The sequence below is a fragment of the Mercenaria mercenaria genome, chromosome 10 (assembly GCF_021730395.1).
Source record: "Mercenaria mercenaria strain notata chromosome 10, MADL_Memer_1, whole genome shotgun sequence".
In the NCBI taxonomy this organism is placed as follows: domain Eukaryota; kingdom Metazoa; phylum Mollusca; class Bivalvia; order Venerida; family Veneridae; genus Mercenaria; species Mercenaria mercenaria.
Window position 1 is genome coordinate 22779672 of NC_069370.1, and position 21500 is coordinate 22801171.

Genomic DNA, 21500 nt, shown 5'->3' on the forward strand with positions numbered 1-21500 from the left:
AACTCTTAAAATGTACTAAGAAAATTGTCAAAAGCGACACTGCAAATTTTCATTTAAGATTGTAAGCGAGTTATTATCTTTATAATCACCTACGACCCCCTCACACACTACCTCATCCCCTTCCACTTATTAGCTTCAGTTACATGTGTTTCTTTAGTGCCTCATGTTTCATAGTATACATGTTCCCACTCCCTCTCCTCCCCATTTAACGCTCAATCGTTTTATCTTTAACACCACTCTCTATATTTTACTACCTTGTGCTTTCATGTTCTTTTCTTTCTTTATATTGATATTTACTTGCCCTCCCATACCCGGAAATAGCACCCTGAAAGACAGTCACCCTGCCAGACTGTGCTTTTGTTTTAAGTTTTCGTCTTTGACGTCGAGTTCCGAGTTTGCTGACAACTTTGTTATATTTGTTTTACATATTTACCCACTGTTTATGAGAAAAAATATAAATCTGGAAAGAGACCATACCGTAACAATGTATTTTCGGATCTCCTTTAGGGAACTTAGGATCGCATGTGCAGTTGTAGCCTCCATCATAGTTTTCACAAGAAGCTAGAACACCACAAGTGGTATTATCCAAGCATTCATTTATATCTGTAATTTGAAAGGAAAACAGAAGTTGTAACGACAAAGCTTACTATTGTATTCAAATTATTCAGAGTTTTGTCTGGATAAGCCGATATATCATTTTTTTTGAATAGCTCTTTTAAAACAAAGTTACTTGTCACAAAGTCGCTATTGACAAATGTTTGATATCATATATGTTATCTCGTATTTCTTGCTCTTGATGAGATACTCAAATCTTTAAGGCGATTTTCTGGTAGCAAAGAATGATATCAAGTAAAAATTAAAGGGCCAGTAACCGATTACGATGACATATTTCCATAATTTCTGAAATGTCCCGTTGTGTACTGTTTCAGTATGTAATTTTAATTGCTCTTTTTAGAGGTTATAAAAGATCTAACTATTAACCTATCATATTGACAAATATTGAAAAGGCGTATAGAATCTACTACGTTAATATCGTTTCTTGTTATGTTAAGGGCTTAACACCTATTAATGAGTTAGTACTTATATTTGAAGATGCATTATAACATAAACACCCGTATTATTCCCAAATTTTTGTCTTGCATTTCGTTACCAAATTGAATTAACAATCGTAATAAAAATGTGAACGGCGTTTTTTTTTTTTTGTTTGTTTTGTTTGTTTTTTTTGTAACTACGATTTTATAAATCATCACTCGGTTTCGAACAAGGTACTTAAAGCATAGCATGACCATTGCACATTTATAATATCACAGACAGCGCCGGATAATGGCAATACATGTTTTTGCGTAAAATTGCGGTTATTCCGATTATACAAAAATGTGGAAGTCGAATTATTCTTTTATGGTAACCTTTTTCACATTTAATGCGCACAACTCAAAGAATTTCTCATCTTATAATATGGAAAACAAATTCATTTACGTACGCTACTTTTTAATCCTTACCCTGCTAAATTGCTATAATGAACTTTTCCGTCTTTCAATTTGGACAGTACCATTTACTGTTAAAAGGGGTGCTTACCAAAAAGATACCGACTGAATGGCGAACAGTGCAGACCATGATCTGACTGCACGGATGTGCAGGCTGATCTTGGTCTGCACTGGTCGCCAGCAGCCTTAAGGTTAAACCACTATAACTATGTAATATTTGAGCTTTTTTCGTCAATACAGCGGGTGTTCTTTTGCGAGGTGTGTAGCAGATACTGTCCGGCGGGCTGTTTAGACGGGAACTGACCCAATCATTCGAAATTCTGTATTTCTGTTCTTGAATGTGCATGAACATTTACCATTCATCATTGTTCCATTTGTGTTACACGCTATATATATGCTATTTATATAACAGCTGTTACTTGATATACATATTGAAAATAATTATGATATGCATGTTTTACTCTTGAATACTAAATGAACTAAAACAATCTAGATATCTACTTAAACAGAACTATTTATTGTTTTCAGCTAAAAGCAAATATTAGTATGCCACAAAAATGACTTCTTATAAGTCATTAATTTGCGCTAATATAATGAAAGCATTTTCATACATATAGTATTGAATTTATCAAAATAAACAAATACATATCGATCATAAAAGTTTGCAGGTCTCTAAATAAGTTTCTAGAGACTGCTGTATATCAAGTTTATACGAAGTGTATAATGCTTTTTTAAACATAAATAAGTTACATTTGTAACAATAACAATACAATACACATGTATATTGAAATGTAGAATGTTACTGGTTCTGTCTTTACACATTTCAAGTCTACAAGTAAATCAGAAGGTAAGTAAGTAAGTTAGTTAGTTAGTTAGTAGTTATTTAGATAGATATTTAGTTAGTTATCAAGTTAGCTAGGTGGCTAGCGAGTTAGCCAGTTAGCTAAATACTTAGTTAATTCATTTATTTACTTATTTGGTTAGAAAGTTAGTTTCAGTTAGTTTGTTGCTTGGCTGGTTGATTGGTGAGTTAGTTAGTTAGTTAGTTAGTGTGCAGACTTAAATCTAATATTTCAAGAAACTGTTTGATTTCGGTTTTAAGTTATTGATACGCACAATAGTACAATAGTTTTATTACATTTTATTTTGCAAACGAATTAAAACATGTTTAAGATATATGTTTACATCTCAAACATAACAAAAACATTAATTTTATTTTTGAAAAGTATGAAACGTACAAATCTATAGAAATAAAAAAACAAGAGCACTACAATGCGGAGCAATATACGCCCGAAGGTATGACCGATGACTTCCAAGTGTGACTTGACTCTGAAGCGAGCGATCCGAAACATGCACTCTGCACGTCGTCTCGATGTAGTGAACATTTGTGCCAAGTTTCTTTAAAATTATTCAAGAGTTACAGAGCGGACACAAAATAAATTCATATGACCTTTGACCCCTAAATGTGACACTGACCTTGAAGCGAGCCTACATGTGCTCTGCAGGTTGTCTTGATTTGGTGAACATTTGTGTCAAATTTCTTTGAAATCCTTCAAGGGGTTCAAGAGTTACAGAGCGGACACAAAATTGCTAACGAACGGATAGACGCTCCCACATAGGGTATTCATGTGATTACCTTTTTGTTCTCTCTATTGTTCTTTTAGCCACGTAAAAGAAAAATAGCCACATAAAAGCCTTTCTGAATGAATGACATCAAAGGAAAAATACAGCTATCTATTGATCCCATAGCCACTTAAGTATGCATATGTGGACTCGAACAGACGGACACCGGCGTCATAACATAATACGGCCCTTCGGGCATATAATAAAGGAACACAAGATTCAGACATCAGACGATATTCAATTAACCGAAAACTGTTTACCTGTACTGCAGTTATTGTCAGTCCAGCCGTCGTCACATAGACAAAGAAACCCTCCGGGATAGTTAATGCACTGGGATCCTTTCCTGTTACAGGGGTTTGTACTGTCGTTGGCACATTCGTTGATATCTATACGGATATACATATTTTATTTTATTTTTATTTTTATGACGACAAAAATATGATAGCATAGTAGCTCATACATGTAGCTCCCCAGTAAAATTGTAAAGTATTGTTACAGTAGTCCCTCTAATAGGTATGATAACCCTATATCCATTTTTAAATAAAAATACTATAGGACCGTCATATTAAAATGAAAAAGAAATATATTCACCAACTGGGACTATTTAGTGTTTCCAACAGAAATACTATGTCGTTATGACATTGAACGTTGCACGTGACATTGCAGTGACATTGCGGTGATAAAATATATCAACTAGATGCCCACGGGCAATATGTCGAGCCCGTCAGCTGTCAAAGGGACAGCACTCCTTGTCTCATTGAGGCAAACATTTATGCCAAATAAAAAAGAGATTGCAAAAATTTACAATATAAGTTATTTAAAGTAACAACAAAGGAAAGTAAATCTAAAAAAAAAATTAAAAAAAAAAAAAAAAAAAAAATTCTAAGTCCACATAAAAATCCGCACCAGTAGAGATAGGTCAAAATACACATGAAAATTGGATGTAACATGCATGTTGTACTACAGAAGAGTGGTCTTGATTTTTCCCTACGACCAGTAATAAAAAAGTTACAAATATAAGCTATTTATAGTAACAACAAAGGGAAGTAATTCTAGGATCTTGCGCAGGACACTCTGTCGCATGATGAAGAACAATTGTGCCAAGTTACATCAAAATCCCTCTATGCATCAAAAAGAAATGCTCCAGACAAAGTCATTATTGTATCTGACTTTTGACCTCTAAGTGTGACCTTGACCTTAGACCAAGGGACCTGGTTCTTGCGCATGACACTCCGTCTCATGGTGGTGAACATTTGTGCCAAGTTACATCAAAATCCCTCCATGCATGAAGAAGAAATTCTCCGGACAAGTTGTCATTCTTGTATCCGTTGACCTCTAAGTGTGACCTTGACCTTAGACCTAGCGACCTGGTTCTTGCGCATGACACTCCGTCTCATGATAGTGAACAATTATGCCAAGTTACATCAAAATCCCACCATGCATGAAGAAAAAATGCTCCGGACAAAGTCATTATCGAATTTGACCTTTGACCTGTGTGACCTTGACCTTTGAGATAGGAACCTGGGGTTTGCGCATGACACTCCGTCTCACTGAGGTTAACATTCATACCAAATATAAACAAGATTGCTCCAAAACCCGCCCGCTTAGCTCAGTAGGTAAGAGCGTTGGTCTACGGATCTCAGGGTCGCGAGTTCGATCCTCGGGCGGGGTGACTATTTGATAAACGACATTGTGTCTGATATCATTAGTCCTCCACCTCTGATTCATGTGGGGAAGTTGGCAGTTACTTGCGGAGAACAGGTTTGTACTGGTACAGAAACCAGGAACTCTGGTTAGGTTATCTGCCCGCCGTTACATGACTGAAATACTGTTGAAAAACGGCGTTAAACCCAAAACAAACAAACAAACAATGAATGTCAAAGTTATGGTCCGGACAAACAGATCCGGACGAACGCACGCACGCACGCACATACACCGAACAGACATTTGGACAACTATGTCTTCGCTTCCGCAAGCGGGCTCGACAAAAATGGCTAAAGCAATATTGCAAAGACAGAAAATAGATATATCATTATTTTAATTTAACAGTGTTTTACCGGTGAAAATATTGCCTGCAGTGTTACAAGGTAGAAGATAGTTCATAAATAAACAAATCAAACGAAAGATTCTACCTTGACATTCAATTCCTACTTCCCCATTCTTAGAGATATCATTAAAGCCATCATCGCACTTGCACTTGTATGACCCATTGGTGTTCGTGCACTGTGCACGCCTATGGCATCTTGATGTATATCGATCACATTCGTCAATATCTGCAAATATATCATCAAGTAATTTGATATGTTACGTGCAAGCATGCACGCTACTTACATGTAAGGTATCCGATCCACAAATAAGTAAGTTCTATATGAAAGGGCTTTATTGAGCATATTTGTTGTTTTTTTGAGTAAATACGGGATATATCTCACTGATGTGAGAAAATTTCAAATATTTTCATCAGCGCGTAGCGCGTGTGTAAATGTGAAAATTTTCTCACTTTGAGGTGAGATATTCTATATTCACAACAAACAAAACAAATTACGTACGTTTCTCGAGACACAGATTTACTTTGTGATTCAAATGAAGATTACAATAGACTAACACTTGAATAAAAGCTAGGACTATGTTAAATGTGAAATTTCTTTAATTTTAATAATATGTGTATCATGTATATCTTAATCGATACTTATTCTGATATAACTACCTGTGCCTAAATCATCACAACGATATTATGTTGACGTCACGTCGACGTGACATTTAGCGCCATGTATCTAGAAATAGCACTTTCAAACTTGACTTAATATTTTACTTAATAGCATGTTTAAAATGAAATGTCACATAGCACAACAGTTTTGCTTAATTTACACACATTCTGATTTGGTTATTCGCTTTGCGGAATAATTCATCATATTTTTTACCCAAATCTAACTCTTCCGCAAAACGAGTTACCATTTTCGATTCTGGCGTGAACAAACAAAGGGACGTGATGACCTACTATCTGGCGCCATGCATGCGCAAAGAAACAGTTCTATCTCATTTGATCTAAATTTTACAATAAAAGACATATAAAAATCAGAATAACTTATAGCAAAACCATGTTTGAACAGTTTTTTTATACTCGGGCGGTTAAACGTCGTTCGAAATAATTTCACAAAGGCTGCGGCCTCGTGAAATTATTACGCCTGACATATTAACATCCCATCGTGCATAAACACGGTTTTGCTATCAATCATTTCTTAAATAAAGTTTAAATCAAAATGATATAACATGAAATACCATTGCACTTCGGTGGCGGACTACTCCATTTTCCAGAAGAGTTACATGTAATTAACGTTACACCAGCTGTTTCGTAGCCGGAATTGCACTTGTAGGTTGCAGTATGGTTGAAAACCGTCAGTTGTCTTGCATCTAGAGAGTACTTTCCATTGGCTGTTTGGTTCGGTTTTCCACAGTCTTGTGAAATGCAAGAGAAAGGTAAGCAAAATACAAATACTGTTATATGTTACTCATTAAATATTGTCGAATTTACTTAAAAATAGCCCCTTGAGATTATTTACCATTTTTGCATTACTATCAGGTAAAATGCAAAGTTTTATTGAATTGCAATTACTTTTTAACATTTGAGTAGTTTGATTTAGTAAGACGTTTATCACATACCTTTTATATTGCATGTAGGCGATGTTATATTCCAAGAACGATTAGCCTGGCAACTGGCATGTTTTTCACCTTTCAAATCATAACCAATGTTGCACGAAAATGTTACCATAGACTCGAAAGTTGTTCCATTTGATGCGTCAACGCTTCCGTTGCCCGGCTGGACTGGATAACCACAATCTAATCAAAAGAAGCCGACTGTTTTATCTTAACGCACACCTATTTACATACATATATATTTGTGTGTTGAATGAATAGCATTAATAGACACAGATATGATTCAAAATATTGACTATTGGCTTCATTATATGTGTAAACAAGTGAATGAAGTATTGCCATGCAATACAAAGTCCCCTACTGGAAGGCACCTAATTTTCTCTTCTGCAGTATAACATAATGAACTGATATCTGTCAATGATGTATGAACAATATTGTACTATATATACAATAAAATATAACAAAGCACTTGGATTAAAATTTGCATATATAAAAACGTACAGTTGTTTTCATTTGGAATTTGTTTTTGGCCGATTATACAAAAAGTTATCATAAAAGTTATTTATAGTAACAACAAAGTGAAATAAACCCTAAAAAAAAAAAAAAAAAAAAAAAAAAAATCTATAAAATATAAGTCCACAAGAAACTCTTTACCAGTAGAGATAGATCAAAATACACCTAAAATTTGGATGTACCGTGCATGTTGTACCACAGAAAAGTGGTCTCAATTTTTCCCTATGGCCAGTAATAAAAAAGTTACAATATAATCTATTTATAGTAACAACAAAGGGACATAATTCTAAAAAAATAGTGGTGAACATTTCTGCCAAGTTACATCAAAATCCCTCCATGCATGAAGAAGAAATGCTCTGGACAAAGTCATTCTTGAATTTGACCTTTAACCTCTAAGTATGACCTTGACCTTAGACCTAGAGCTGGGGCTTTGCGCACAACATCTTGTCTAATCCAGGGAAATGTTTGTGCCAACTGATATTCAAATCCTGTTTTGCATGACAAAGTTATACACCGGACAGGAAAAAAATCCTATTGACCTTTGATCTCAAAGTGTGACCTTGACCTTTAAGCTAGGGTTCTAGGTGTTGCGCATGACACGTCGTCTCATCATGGGGAACATTTATGCCAAGTAATATTGTAATCCCTTGATGGATGACAAAGTTCCGGACCGGACAGGAAAAAAACCCTATTGACCTTTGGCCTCCAATTGTGACCTTGACCTTTGAGCTAGGGGTCCGGAATTTGCGCATGACATGTTGCCTCATCATTAGGCACATTTGTGCTAAGTAATATCAAAATCCCTTCATGGATGGCAGAGTTATGGACCGGACAGGAAAAAAGCCCTATTGACATTTGACCCCCAATGGTGACCTTGACCTTTGAGCAAGGGCTCCGGCATTTGCGCAGGATATGTTGTCTCATCATGGGGAACATCTGTGCTAAGTAATATTGAAATCCCTTAATGAATGACAGAGTTATGGACCGAACAGGAAACAGACCCTGTTCAATGCCATGTTAACATTTGACTGCTAAGTGTGACCTTGACCTTTGAGCTAGGGGTCTGAAAGTTGTGCATGACACATCGTCTTATTATGAGGTACAATTGTGCCAATTGATATTAAAATCCCTTCATAGATGGGAGAATTATGGACCGGACAGGAAAAAAGCCCTGTTGACCTTTGACCTCAAACTGTGACCTTGACCTTTGAGCTAGGGGTGCAGGTTTTGCGCACGACATGTCGTCTCATCATGGGGAACATTTGTGCCAAGTAATATTAAAATCCCTTCATGGATGAAAGAGTTATGGACCGGACACGAAACAGACCCTGTTCATGCCATGTTAACATTTGACTGCTAAGTGTGACCTTGACCTTTGAGCTAGGGGTCTCAAAGTTGGGCATGACACATCATCTTATTATGTGGTACAATTGTGCCAAGTGATATTAAAATCCCTTCATGGATGGGAGAGTTATGGACCGGACAGGAAAAAAGCCCTGCTGACCTTTGACCTCCAATTGTGACCTTGACCTTTAAGCTAGGGGTCCGGGTTTTGCGCATGACATGTCGTCTCATCATGGGGAACATTTGTGCAAAGTAATATTAAAATCCCTTCATGGATAAAAGAGTTATGGACTGGACACGAAATTGCGGACGGACGGAATGACAGAATGACGGAATGACGGAATGACAGAATGACGGAAAAGCGCATTCCTATAGTCCCCGAAACTGGTTTTCAACCAGTAGGGGACTAATAAAACATATATATACAAATTAATTTAGAATTCCACCAGTCTGCGACATTCTTTATTGAAAATCTTGGGTTTTGACATGCTAATTATATGGCTTATCTTTTCAGTATCTCTGACTTGCGTTGAGATTAAAAGGTTCAAATTCTCGCATGTATAAAAAAGGGAAATAATAAAACAGATTAGACAATTAGGGGACCGTGAGACAAGACAATTAAGGGACCGTGAGACAGACTACCATTTATTTTGCATTCCACGCTGTGTCTCTTCCAAAGTCCAGTTTCTGTACATGTAGTACTGTTGTCTCCATATAACGTGTAACCGGTGTTACAGCTGTACTTTCCTACTGACTGGTATGTTGTGCCGTAAGATATGTCCACTGTTCCATTAGGGGGATTTATCAAATTCCCACAATCTGGATCCGAGGAAAAATGAGCATGTTAAAAATCACGAAGAACGTTAATTTATCAATGACCTTTTCTTGATTTTCGATTTGTACACGTGCATAATGCTTATTCATATATTATCCCAACAGTTTAAAAAATATATGTAATTTTAAAGGTCTTTCATATAAAAATTTTGTATTTACCAATTTTTTGAATTTGTTATCAGCCTAGCTAATATCAAAATTTTATTTCTCTGATGTTTCCTTTATTTTCATGTACTAATTGGAAAAATCTATAATTATTGTCGGCTTTAACGTCTCTACTATAGAATAAAAAGATAATCTTCAAGTTTATTTATGACACATAAGAAGTATTTTCAGATGCCAAGACATACTTACTTTTTATTTCACAGTGTGTTTCGTAGCTGCTCCAATTTCCTGATGATTCACATCGTATAATTTCTGGACCAGTTATGTTATAGCCAGGATGGCAGGTGTATGTTGCATTAGACCCAAAAGATGTCAAATTTCTGGAATACGTGATGGCTCCATTTTCTGGATTCGGTAAACCACTGCAGTCTGCAGATAAGAGAAAAGAGAGAACCACATCTCGCTATCTTGAGTTGGAACAAAACTGATTATGTTTTAATGTACATGTAGTTTCGACTTCAAAGAGAGGAATATTCGTTCACCTTGTATGCCAAAGTCGTGTTCTGTGAATTGATCTGAATTATTATAAGCGGAGCAAGTTTCGAGAAAAGGTTTGTAGATGAACAAAATTTGACATAAATATTAAATGTTAAAATTAGCTCGTCTGTAGTTTATTTGAAAAGTCCTTTTTCCTGCAGGAATAGTTTTTTTTCTACCTAAACATTTCCTTATAGGGAAAATAGTCCTCTACTTACTTTTGATTAAGCAAGTTGGAATAGGACCGCTCCATGTCTTGTTAGGCTGACAGATAGTTCTGTTGGGACCGTCTAAAACAAACCCCTCGTTGCACATATAATTTGCAATCGAACTATAGGTAGTCCCATTGGTCGCAGTTACATTTCCATCTGTAGTGGATGTGGGTTCAGAGCAATCTGCAATATTTTTTTAAATGATGGCTACTGTGACATCATCTACTGAGAATTCATTTTCGTTTTGTTTAAACGAAGCAAACTTAAACTATAACGGGAGTGTAGTTTAATTGGATCAGTTTCTCTAATGCAAAATATTCATAGTGCCCCTTACATTTTTAATTGCATTTACATTTAATTCTGATTCATTTTATTTCCTGAAGTCATGGCTTCTTAATGCTTCTAGTACGTTTCCATTTAACAAACGGATGTAACTAGATAAAATGTTATTACGATAGCAGCATTGCATACAGACTTTATTCATATATTTATCAAGTTAAATGTATTTGATGAGAATTTTCCAGATTAAATTCATTTTATAAATATCATTCTCTTATGACTAACAAAGCATAAATCGGCACAACGACATTATGTTTTCATACGCATCGAGAAATAGCGTTTTTACATTTGTTCAAATATTTTACTGAATAGCATGTTTAAAACGAAATGTCACATTGCACTATTGTCTTGATTGATTAAAATACATATTTAGCTGATTATTTTCTTTGCACAATAATTCGCCATCATTTTCGCCAAAATTTAACTCTTACTATTTCTGGTCCTAGCATGAATAAAGAAAGGAGCGTGAGGGCCTACCATTTGGCGCCATGCATGCGCGAAGAAACAGTTTTATCAACTGGAGCAAACTTTAACAATAACATACTTATTAGAATCGAAATAATGTATTGCAAACTCGTGTTTGCTAAAACACTATTTATATACCCAGGCGGTTAAACTTCGTTCAAAATAACTTCAAACATTACTACAACTCACGTTTAACCGTCCGTCGTGTATGAATTATTTCTTAAGTAAATGTATGTTTTAGCAAAGAATATGAGCAAAGTATACCTTGGCCAAGTACCATGGAAACACTTACCATTGATGACACAGGTTACATTATATGCACCCCATTTGCTGTATTCTGTGCACACTGTATTGTTGTCACCGTATAATGTATAACCAATATTACAATTGAATGTTGATTCAGATAAGTATGTAGTTCCTTTTGTTTGGTCTACGTATCCATTTTTAGGATCCGTGACGTTACCACAGTCTGAAATCAAATTGTAAATGCAGTTAGTATTATATTAGAAAGTTTACTTTAAATATTTTGTTACATATGTATAATGTTCTAGACAGCCCTTTTGTGTATGAATGTGTTTCTTCTCTATATACAGGCTACATTATGACATTCGTCAGTTGAACTTATAAAACACTTAACTGTTTATCATTTACTCACATCACATTACTTCAAATCAATAGATATTATAGCACCGAGTTACATATCGAAACTAATAACTGTTTCAAACATTAAAGTATACACTTTAAAACTATCACAAAAACACATTTTATAATAGTAAAACGTACAGAAAAATATACCTGCAAAACTTCACAATGCAGATAATCAAGGTACAAGACATATCTAAATAGTAATTTACAGAATCAACTGGTGATCGTTCTTAAAAATATCAAAATTGTAGAATAAAATTGTTACATAATATAATGTTTTCTTTTATATATACGATATATGCCTAGTGATTATAGATATATATTTCCTTTTTGATTGAACATATATGATTATATACTTTCAGTAGGGCACATTTGAATTAAGAGTATATAATAATTTGTATATTTCTTAATGTAATACCGTCTTTGCATAAAGATATTATCATCATTTTTTTAATTTTATTTATAATAATTATTATTATCATTATTATCATTATTTACAGACGATTTCACCTAGAATAACTATAAATTGTATAGCAGCCAATTCACAGTATGGTAACTGTTTCGTCTAACTCTCAAAACTACAGAAGTTTCAATTCACGTAAAATGCGTCTTTAGGATATCAAGAACATGCCTGATACAGCTCAACTCTTTAAAGCCCTCTATTAGATAGCTGCGATATTTGTATTGTACGAGGATACGAGACGAATGCTCTGGGTTCGAGTCATTGTTACTTAGATGGATACTTTGGAAGTGCGCTTTATCACGAATGCCTAAGTCGACCCTGCACCACATTCCTAGCTCGAGGTATATTTGCTTTTACATGTTTTTAAAAGAATCACATAAGAGCTATACAGAGCTACGTTATTTTTTCTCAAAGATTTATCTTTATACAAGTACCACATTAACCTTTAGCTCTTGCACAAAAATCACGTGGGGCAATTTTAGAAGCGGTGGTTCTGTTAAGAAATATCGATTTAAAATGATACAATGTTTGATTTGTCCATGACTCGTAATGTAAGACAAAGAACTATATACTTTGAATAAACAATGTGTTAAATTATTCCTTGCAAATTTCAGACATATTATATTTTCGTCAGTCTTGTGTCTTGTGCGTAAATTTAACTTGTTAGAAACGCAGAGCTGTAAAACATTGAAGTCTGAATGATGCAAGCATAATCATTATTTACGTTATCTAGAGTGTAAACAATAAATCTTCTGTAACAGAAATTCATACCTTGAACCTAACAATTTTGATATCAATTGGATATTTTAAATTGACCTTCATTGACTTGTGATTATATCCCTGTTAAGAATTTAGGCGTGTATTTGCCTTTAAGCAGTAAGTGTTAATATTATATTCAGTTGTAACAAATCACAGAGAATGCAGTTGTAAGTGACTGTTGAGTTAATATAACTACAACTTTTAAAAGATGGTTTAACACATGAAATACTTCTAGAGATAACATAATAACGTCATGTGTTTTATGAAAAATATATCTATCGCGTAATGTTAGACTGCAACAATGCACTATTAGTATGATTAAATACGGAATGACATCTCGGTGAATGTTTGCAAGTGTGAAAACAAACTGAGAAAAAAACGTTTACCCCACCCTGGCAAAGGTGTTTCACTGCAAAAAGTTAATATTAAAAAACATTTGGGCCGTGCCATAGGAAGCTGTATTAGTAACAAAAATTCAAAATTGAGATAACAAAATAATCACAAAAAAAACATTGTTTTATCTTTCAAATATAAAAATTTAAAGTAAATATATTTGCTATTTCAAGAGTTACGATGATCTGAAGTAAGTCAGCGCGTAACGTTAAGAATGCCATGAAAGCAGTATGACATCGCGTGTCTTTTTCAAGTCATTAATGTAACAATTCGTATCATAAAGCGTATCACGTACTAAACATCATAAGTTTGAACATTTAGGGAAATGATTCTGCTGAAAATTAACTTTACCGTTTATTTTGGTTTCATTACGGGCCTTTTATCTACTCACGTCATGAGGAATGGGTACTTTGGAATTTCGGTTGCCATGACAACATAAATGTCATTTATTTGTAAACTAGCATTGTGTCCATAGGACACAGATGTCCCAACATACTGCGCAATCCTCTAAAGAACAAAGTTTCTATTAAGAAAGGGTCATAATTCTAGAAAAAATAGTTTGAAAGGAGTTGGAAACACAAGATGTCGGGACGTACGGATGTACGGTCATACAGACATACAGACATCAGCAACGCTATAAATATGATATAATATGATTTCCCTTAGATAACTGTATTACAATATACTTGTTTCTAGTTTCTGCATATGAACACAGAATGACATTGACTTTCCAGTATTTTAAACTCACTAATACAGGTTTTCTCATGAAACGGCCCGTTTGCATTTATAAAGCGAAATTTCCATTGTAGCCTTAAATCATAAGCTATCAATAGTTTATTGTTACGGATAATGAAACAATTTAATTGATTTACAGTACGATAACATCTTTATCGGAGGAGCACATTTGGTAATTTGAAGGAATTCCTTCTAGTATGCCTTTCCAGTAAAATAAGTAAGCTATATATACCCTTTATTCTGCAATTCGGTGTACTGCTCCAATTACCAGCAGCATTGCATATCGAAATACCCTTATCAGTCAATTCATAGCCAGTGTCACATGTAGATGTAGCAGAAGAATTAAATGTTGTTAGTCCATTGTTAAGTGTGACATGTCCGTTTTCGGGGCTCGTTAAGTTTCCGCAATCTAAAAGAAGAAAAAACAACAAGTCTTCGTTTAAAATCATTCAAAATCTGATAATATGAACGAAGGGTAAACATCAATGAAAATTTCATTAAGTATTTGATGCAGTGATACAAGCAAGTGGAATTAAAACTAAATAAAGCATGAATCAAATGAAATAGAGAACGTACCATAGCTCTTCGCATTCTTCGATTTTTCAAAAAAAGTGGTTTTTACAAGAGCACCGGTTACGATTAAAAATGTAAACAATGGACTCTGTCTATGCATTATTTGAATGAATGAATGATCGTCGATCTTAGTCATAATAATGATTGACAGTGAATGCTAATGACTCCATGTGTTGTAGAAAGGTATTTAGTTTGTAACTGGTAAAGTAATTGCTTGTATTTGGATAAAGCCCACTGCCTTTACCATTCGCCAGCTGCTAAAAAGGCAAATATATAAGATTCAGTGTAAGTTATATTTCACTGGTACTACCAGTTAGTAAGTTCATATAACACGTCAGTGAAATTTGGGCAGTTTTGACCGATTAAAACGTTTGCAGCATTAGATTATATTTTTTTCTTTAAACGAAAATTGCCGTTAGATAACAAAGCGTATACGCCGATAAGCCGGAGTAGGCCGATTATGTGTTATTGTCACAAAACTGTTCCAGTTCACGTAATGTATATAGCTACTGCTGTTACAGAGAAGTGGTAGTGTGTCTGCCTTAGGTGCGAGAGGTCCTGGGTACGAGTCCCATTTAGAGCTTAACAATTTTCATTTTGCTACAGCATCTTTTTGCTGTTAAAGGACTGTTCCAGTTGTTCTATATTTTTAGCACACAGTATCATGGATCATTATTTAGAAATCCAGATCACAGTTGAATGTTAAATCAAATGCACCCAAGTAGAAAATATTCGCTATATTATGTCCCTTTGATGTTTCTGCTGTCCAGGTCCATGAAGAGTTACATTTCCTTGATCACAAAATTTTCTTTTACATGAAAATATTAAATGCTCATTACTCTACGCTTCTGGTTAAAATATTGTTAATATATCTATTTTTTTAGAAATATATGTACATTTGTCTTCATTTCAAAGCTTTTTAACTTCATACCTATGATTTGAAAAACTTAGGTACTATCTCTAAATGAAATAATTTGCAATGTGTTCCTTTATAGAACTTTGACCATGTGTAATTATCAGACATGAATATCAAATATATGTACTATCGCCTTAGAATCGTACCCCTAAGTATCCAATAAAATCATTCTGCTAAACACTGATAAACTTTTGTTGCAGTCTGTTCCTTGACTCGTACGAAAGTTTGAAATACGTCAGAACAAAGCAACACACATAGAAGGCGTGTAGTATTTTTTAACAATAGTAATAGAAGTGACCAAATTATAATGTCCACTTATGTCTTTAATGTTTGACTGGTAAAAAAATCTTCCTAGACCTGTAATAAATTTTGGCTTGAAACCAATAAAACATTATAAAAAATTTAGAAAAAAAAAAAACAACACAGGAAACAACGAACACCGTGCAGGACATGTTTAGTTGAGTCTGTTCATGCCAAAGTAATGAAATATACAATATACATGTAAAATGAATGTTTAAAGCTAGAATTTGCAGTCAAATGACTGTAGTACTAAAGTTTTTAGTCACACCACAACACATGTCCGTTCTTTGTATGGGTGAACCAATGCTCATATAACAATGGTTGAATATTACTTCTTTCATTCTGTAATGTGAGTAAAGGTAGTTCTGCACGTTTGATTAACAGGAATTAAGAGCATAAGGTCATTAATTTGGATACCGTAGAATAAAGCCTAACTCGGAATACGTGAAAGAAAGCCGTTTAATGAATTAACGTCAAGCCGTAATTTAATCTATTAAAACGGAAACACAACTATCTTTATACACGTTAAGATAACATATTATATTGTAATGTTTTGCAGATTAAATTCAACATATTAAAAACAAAACAAAAAACAAACAACCAATAAACAAGCATACCTGTTATTTTGCATTTTGGCGTCTCTGCACTCCATGTACCATTTAGTTGACAAAACAAACTCTTCTGGCCATATAAAGTATACCCAGTCTCACACTTATACACAACATGTGATTTGAGGGTTGTATTAACTGAACCATGGTCAATATCATTTGCTTTAGGACATTCTATTAAAAAGATAAAGATGTATTATAACATGGTTTGTACTTCTTTTGTTTCCAGGAACAACAAAATATTCATTTTCAAAGTAAATAAACTGACGAAAATTGATACTTATAATTACATTCCAAAGTCAAACTATTTAGATATCAGTAACCCAGCTTATACATCTTATGGCTGCATGACAGTATAAAATTGCATTGGCATATTATATATATAGCTAGGGGATAAATCTTGGATTTTATGTCTTATCTAGAAAAAACCGGACGAAAGTACCAAACATTCCACAAATGGTCTACTAAAGTCCATTGGATCAGAAGGTCTCAAATAGGCCGCAATGAAATATTCATATACAATAGGCATTCTTCAAAAGTACAGTGTAAATACATGTATCACATTTATTGTTTAAAATCCCCTTAATTACACACCAATTTTACTTTTGCATCTGTTTATATAACGAAATAAATCTTTTTTATGAACTGCTACTATTTTCAAGAACGCCTCAAAAGAAAAGAGAGTGTACGGATATTTTGAAATAAAGTACTTCGGATCCTCTTATATATCTTTTTTCTTGCCGTTAGAAGCTGACGAAAATCTGACTGCAAAACCCTGGCGAGAGCTGGAAGAACTGTCCAGAGTGTTCCTTTTAAGATTAAATGTTTAAAGCAAAATATTAAGATATTTTTCTATATTCTTTTATTCTGTTAGAGATTTGTTTAAGGAGGGGGCCTCCGTAGTCGAGTGATTAAGGTCGCTGACTTCAAATCACTTGCCCCTCATCGATGTGGGTTCGAGCCTCACTCGGGGCGTTGACTTCTTCATGTGAGGAAGCCATCCAGCTGGCTCACGGAAGGTCGGTGGTTCTACCCATGTGCCCGCTCATGATAAAATATAGCACGGAGGGGCACCTGGGGTCTTCCTCCACCATATAAAGCTGTAAAGTTGCCATTTGACCTATAACTGTGTCGGCGCGGCGTAAAACCCAACAAAATAAATTGCTTAAGGAAGAAAAAGATTCGTAATATACTGGTTCGAGTCGTAAATTTGGCCACTTTTTTTCGGTTTTTCATAAATATTTCTTTCTTTATGCAATTGATTTGTACAAAATTTCTACCATATTTGCTTTAGTACAAGCAACATTGATTGCTATCATTAATGGCCGTTTACAGTATGGAAAACAATAAAACCGCGCTTAAAATAACGGACAAGTTTAGCCTCCATATTTTACCTTCTAGTGGTTGTAAATATTCGGCCACTTCTTAAACATAAAGTTGGTTATATTTTCCACATTGTCTTGGAAATAAATCGATGCTACAGCCAAAATCGTTCTTTTTTCAACAAACTGCAATCAATTTTCAATAGCATACCTCTTGGGAAATATTTGTCATCAGAGATTTAAAAAGCGCCTGTCATCTTTCTCACACCAGCATGACGTAGTTTAATTTTTACGTCACTGTTTATCACGTGCTGTTATAACGCCTTTATATATGCGCGTTCCGTGGCAAGCATGAACGTATTACGACCCCAAAACGGATAATTCAAAAGGAAATGACATCAACGAGAAAAAAACAACGTAGATATGGAAATTCAATGACGTTGAGGGACAATATATTCATTTACTTGGTTGTAACGCGTTTTATGCTAGTAAGCGCATGTTCTTGTGTTATAAAGTTTAGATTAGAATTAACCCTTGCCGGGCCTCAGTATAAACGAGCGCGTGCGATGACGTCACGCGACCCGCGAGACAAAATATTTGCTATTTAGAGTACACAACTTTAGGGAAGGATAACTTTTTTCTACTCACCCCAACTTATGGTTTTTGCCGACTTTGTTGCTAACGCAAGTGCCTGTGATGACACAGATGCGTTCTCAAGCATCTGGCTCGAAAAAAAGCTTCAAAGTGGGTGGCCGAATATTTACGACCTGGCCGAATTTACGACTCGAGTTAGAATGAACGCTTTGTTATCTTGTATGAAATTTTCTTGTTACCTCCATTTAACATCAAACTTTTTAAGAAACCGACTTTTTCTTTTGATTTCATAATTTCTAGTTTTGCGTGCGTATTTAATAGATATTGGAACAGTGCAAATAAACAAAAGGCAAGTTTTACGATAGTATGTAGCTTCGGAATTCATCTTATTTCAACCTTTCTTGGTTGTTCAATGAATGTCGTAACTGAGGGAGGAAATGATAATTTGCCGGATTTTGTTGGCACGGGAGCCCTTTCTCTCACCGAAATCTGCGAGTGGTGCTTAAGGCATAGGTCCATGTTTCGGAGAAAAAAGTTCGAACGTCATCAAATCATAGAAACAAAGCATTATTTTACATGAAAATTTAACAGCATATAAAACATTTATATTATTCTACAAAACCATTGTCAATTTACTCCTGTATGTATTGAATTCCAGAAAGGGACTGCATGAAGGGGCCACGCCATTTTTAAAAAAGCTAGACAACTCATTTAGAATATTTTAAGTATCCAACTCTGTGGGACAGAACAGTAAAACATGTATTGGACAGATAAGTTGTGCGTCAAGGTGCTGTTCATTTACTAAAAAATATGTTGTTTTGTGATATACTGCTAAACCTTAAATTTAATAAAGGTGGTGATGTTTTGTAAAAAAAATCTATTTTAGAAGAAGTATCCACCTCAGCATAATTGGTTTTGATCAGGAACTCACAATGATGACGCTTTTTCAACGAAGATCGAATCGTCTTTTTTCGTTATTCTGATTTAAATGATTAGGTCATTAATTTCAAATGTCAAAATGTCGTGATGAAGTTTGGATGTATCAATAATTTGGTTGATGGTTCTGTAAAAAAGATAGACTCTGGTAAATAGCCTCTATAATGAGCTGACAGTATCTGGGGACATGAATGAGCGCTTAAACGAGAATTGAATCTCCAAAACCGTTCCTTTCGGGATCACTGCGGTGACATCGACCACAGCTGATGTAGAATTCACAATCGGTACGTGTTTTTTTTTTTCAGTATTCTAATACAGACCGTAAAAGAGTTCTTCGCGTACATTGATGTTTGTAAAAATATAATTTTATAAGTGCAGCGGTAAAATGTAAGCAATGGACGCTTTGTAATAAATGAATGGCAGGTGTTCTCAGTTATAATACTTATTGGCAGCGAAAGCTAATGTGAGATGCAGAAAGGTATTTAGTTTTTCTATCGATTCAAGTCGGTCGAAACTTGTAAGGTAATTGCATAAATTTGGACAAAGCTCGCAGTCTTTGCCGATCGCCTGATTCTTAAAGGACAAAATTTAATATAAAAGATTCGGTGTAATTATTTTTCATTGGTACTGCCAGTTAATAAGTTCATATTGTAAAGAACACGTCAGAGAATTTTGTGCAGTTTTGACCAATTAAAATGTTGGCAAGATTAGATTATATTTTTCTTTACACCAAAATTACCGTTAGCTTCCAAAGTCATCACGCCGATAATCTGGAGTAGGTGTACATGTTATTGTCACAAAGTGTTCCAGTTCATGTAATGTAGTCGGGAATATGATAAGGGTGCACTTTCACTGCCTACACTGATGCAGCGAAGTGGTAGAGTGTCTGCCTTAGGTGTGAGAGGTTCAGGGCTCGAATCCAGGTCAGAGTTTACATATTTGCGTTCTGTTACAACCTTTATTTGACTGTTTCAGATGTTCTATATTTTAGCGAACAGCATAATGGATCATTATTTAGCAATCCAGATCACTTTTGAATGTAAATTGAAATGCACCCAAATCGATAACACCGAATAAATGATGTCTCTGAAGAGTTACATTTCCTTAATCACAAAATTTTCTTTTATATGAAAATATTAAATGCTCATAACTATTCACTTCTGGTTAGAATATTGTAAATATATCTATTTTCTGGAAAATACTAACATTTGCCTGCATTTTCAACTTCATACATACGTTTTGAAAAAAAATAGATACTATCTCTACACCTAGAAAGCATTCTATCTAGTTCAAGACAGAGCTTTCAATTCATTAAAGATTGGCAAAATATAAGAAAAGGACATAGACTGATGAACACTTTTGGTTTTACCTTTTGACGAAGGGACGGAGACAATCAGTAATCAGTAATATATATTGTTGAAGGTGTTCCTTTCATTTAAGATGTCATTCTCCGTTTAGTGTATATCTATGTTAGTTATTATTGTATTAATAGAATGTACGAGGCATTTTGTTTACTATGAAGTTGTCTTTATCTGTTGCGTACTTAACTGAACATGGCTGCTAATTTGTGTTGACTCTGCTAAACATTGTCTTGATTGTTACATTTAGGTAAAAACTTAAATATATTTATATCAAACTGCTTAATCAATCAAATATTTGATATGAAATAATGTATATTCTTTCTTCTTTACTGATCTGATATTATTACAACCTAACGGATAACGCACATAATGCCATGTAATCAATTTTATGGCATCTATTTGTAGATAAGTTCGATATAGTGACATTGAATACTATAACAGTATAATAGCGCTCAGGTAAGATTTCAGTCACTATCATTGTGTTTATTTTGTCTGTCATTGGTGTGGGCAGGAAAAAATAATACTAATAACTTTGTTTTCATGTTTAGATTACTGTTGATATTTTCTACTCTAAGTCTAGCAATATCGTAATGGCGGAATGTTTTATTCGTTAACTTTTGGCCTAAATGACTCTGTAACTGGACAAATATTGCAATGTTTTCAATAGAAAGTAATTCATGGACCTTAATTATTATGTTCCTTTCGTGTACGGAACTTTTATCAACCGATCAGAAATATTAATAACTTTGTTTACATGGACAACAACTTGAGGTAGTAAACAACGTTGA

The 21500-nt window shown here is 34.5% G+C and overlaps 1 protein-coding gene across 1 annotated transcript in view; it reads right to left on the minus strand.

Moving 5' to 3' along the window:
* Nucleotides 1-21500, minus strand: part of LOC123560890 (sushi, von Willebrand factor type A, EGF and pentraxin domain-containing protein 1-like) — a 67223-nt gene that overhangs the window by 24170 nt on the left and 21553 nt on the right. The window contains exons 18-28 of the mRNA XM_053516817.1: nt 16509-16673; nt 14335-14511; nt 11400-11576; nt 10310-10486; nt 9804-9983; nt 9258-9434; nt 6765-6941; nt 6384-6560; nt 5240-5380; nt 3368-3493; nt 478-603 (exon numbers count right to left, since the gene is read on the minus strand). Of these exons, the coding sequence (XP_053372792.1) occupies nt 478-603; nt 3368-3493; nt 5240-5380; nt 6384-6560; nt 6765-6941; nt 9258-9434; nt 9804-9983; nt 10310-10486; nt 11400-11576; nt 14335-14511; nt 16509-16673 (1800 nt within the window). The remainder of the gene's footprint in view (nt 1-477; nt 604-3367; nt 3494-5239; nt 5381-6383; nt 6561-6764; nt 6942-9257; nt 9435-9803; nt 9984-10309; nt 10487-11399; nt 11577-14334; nt 14512-16508; nt 16674-21500) is intronic.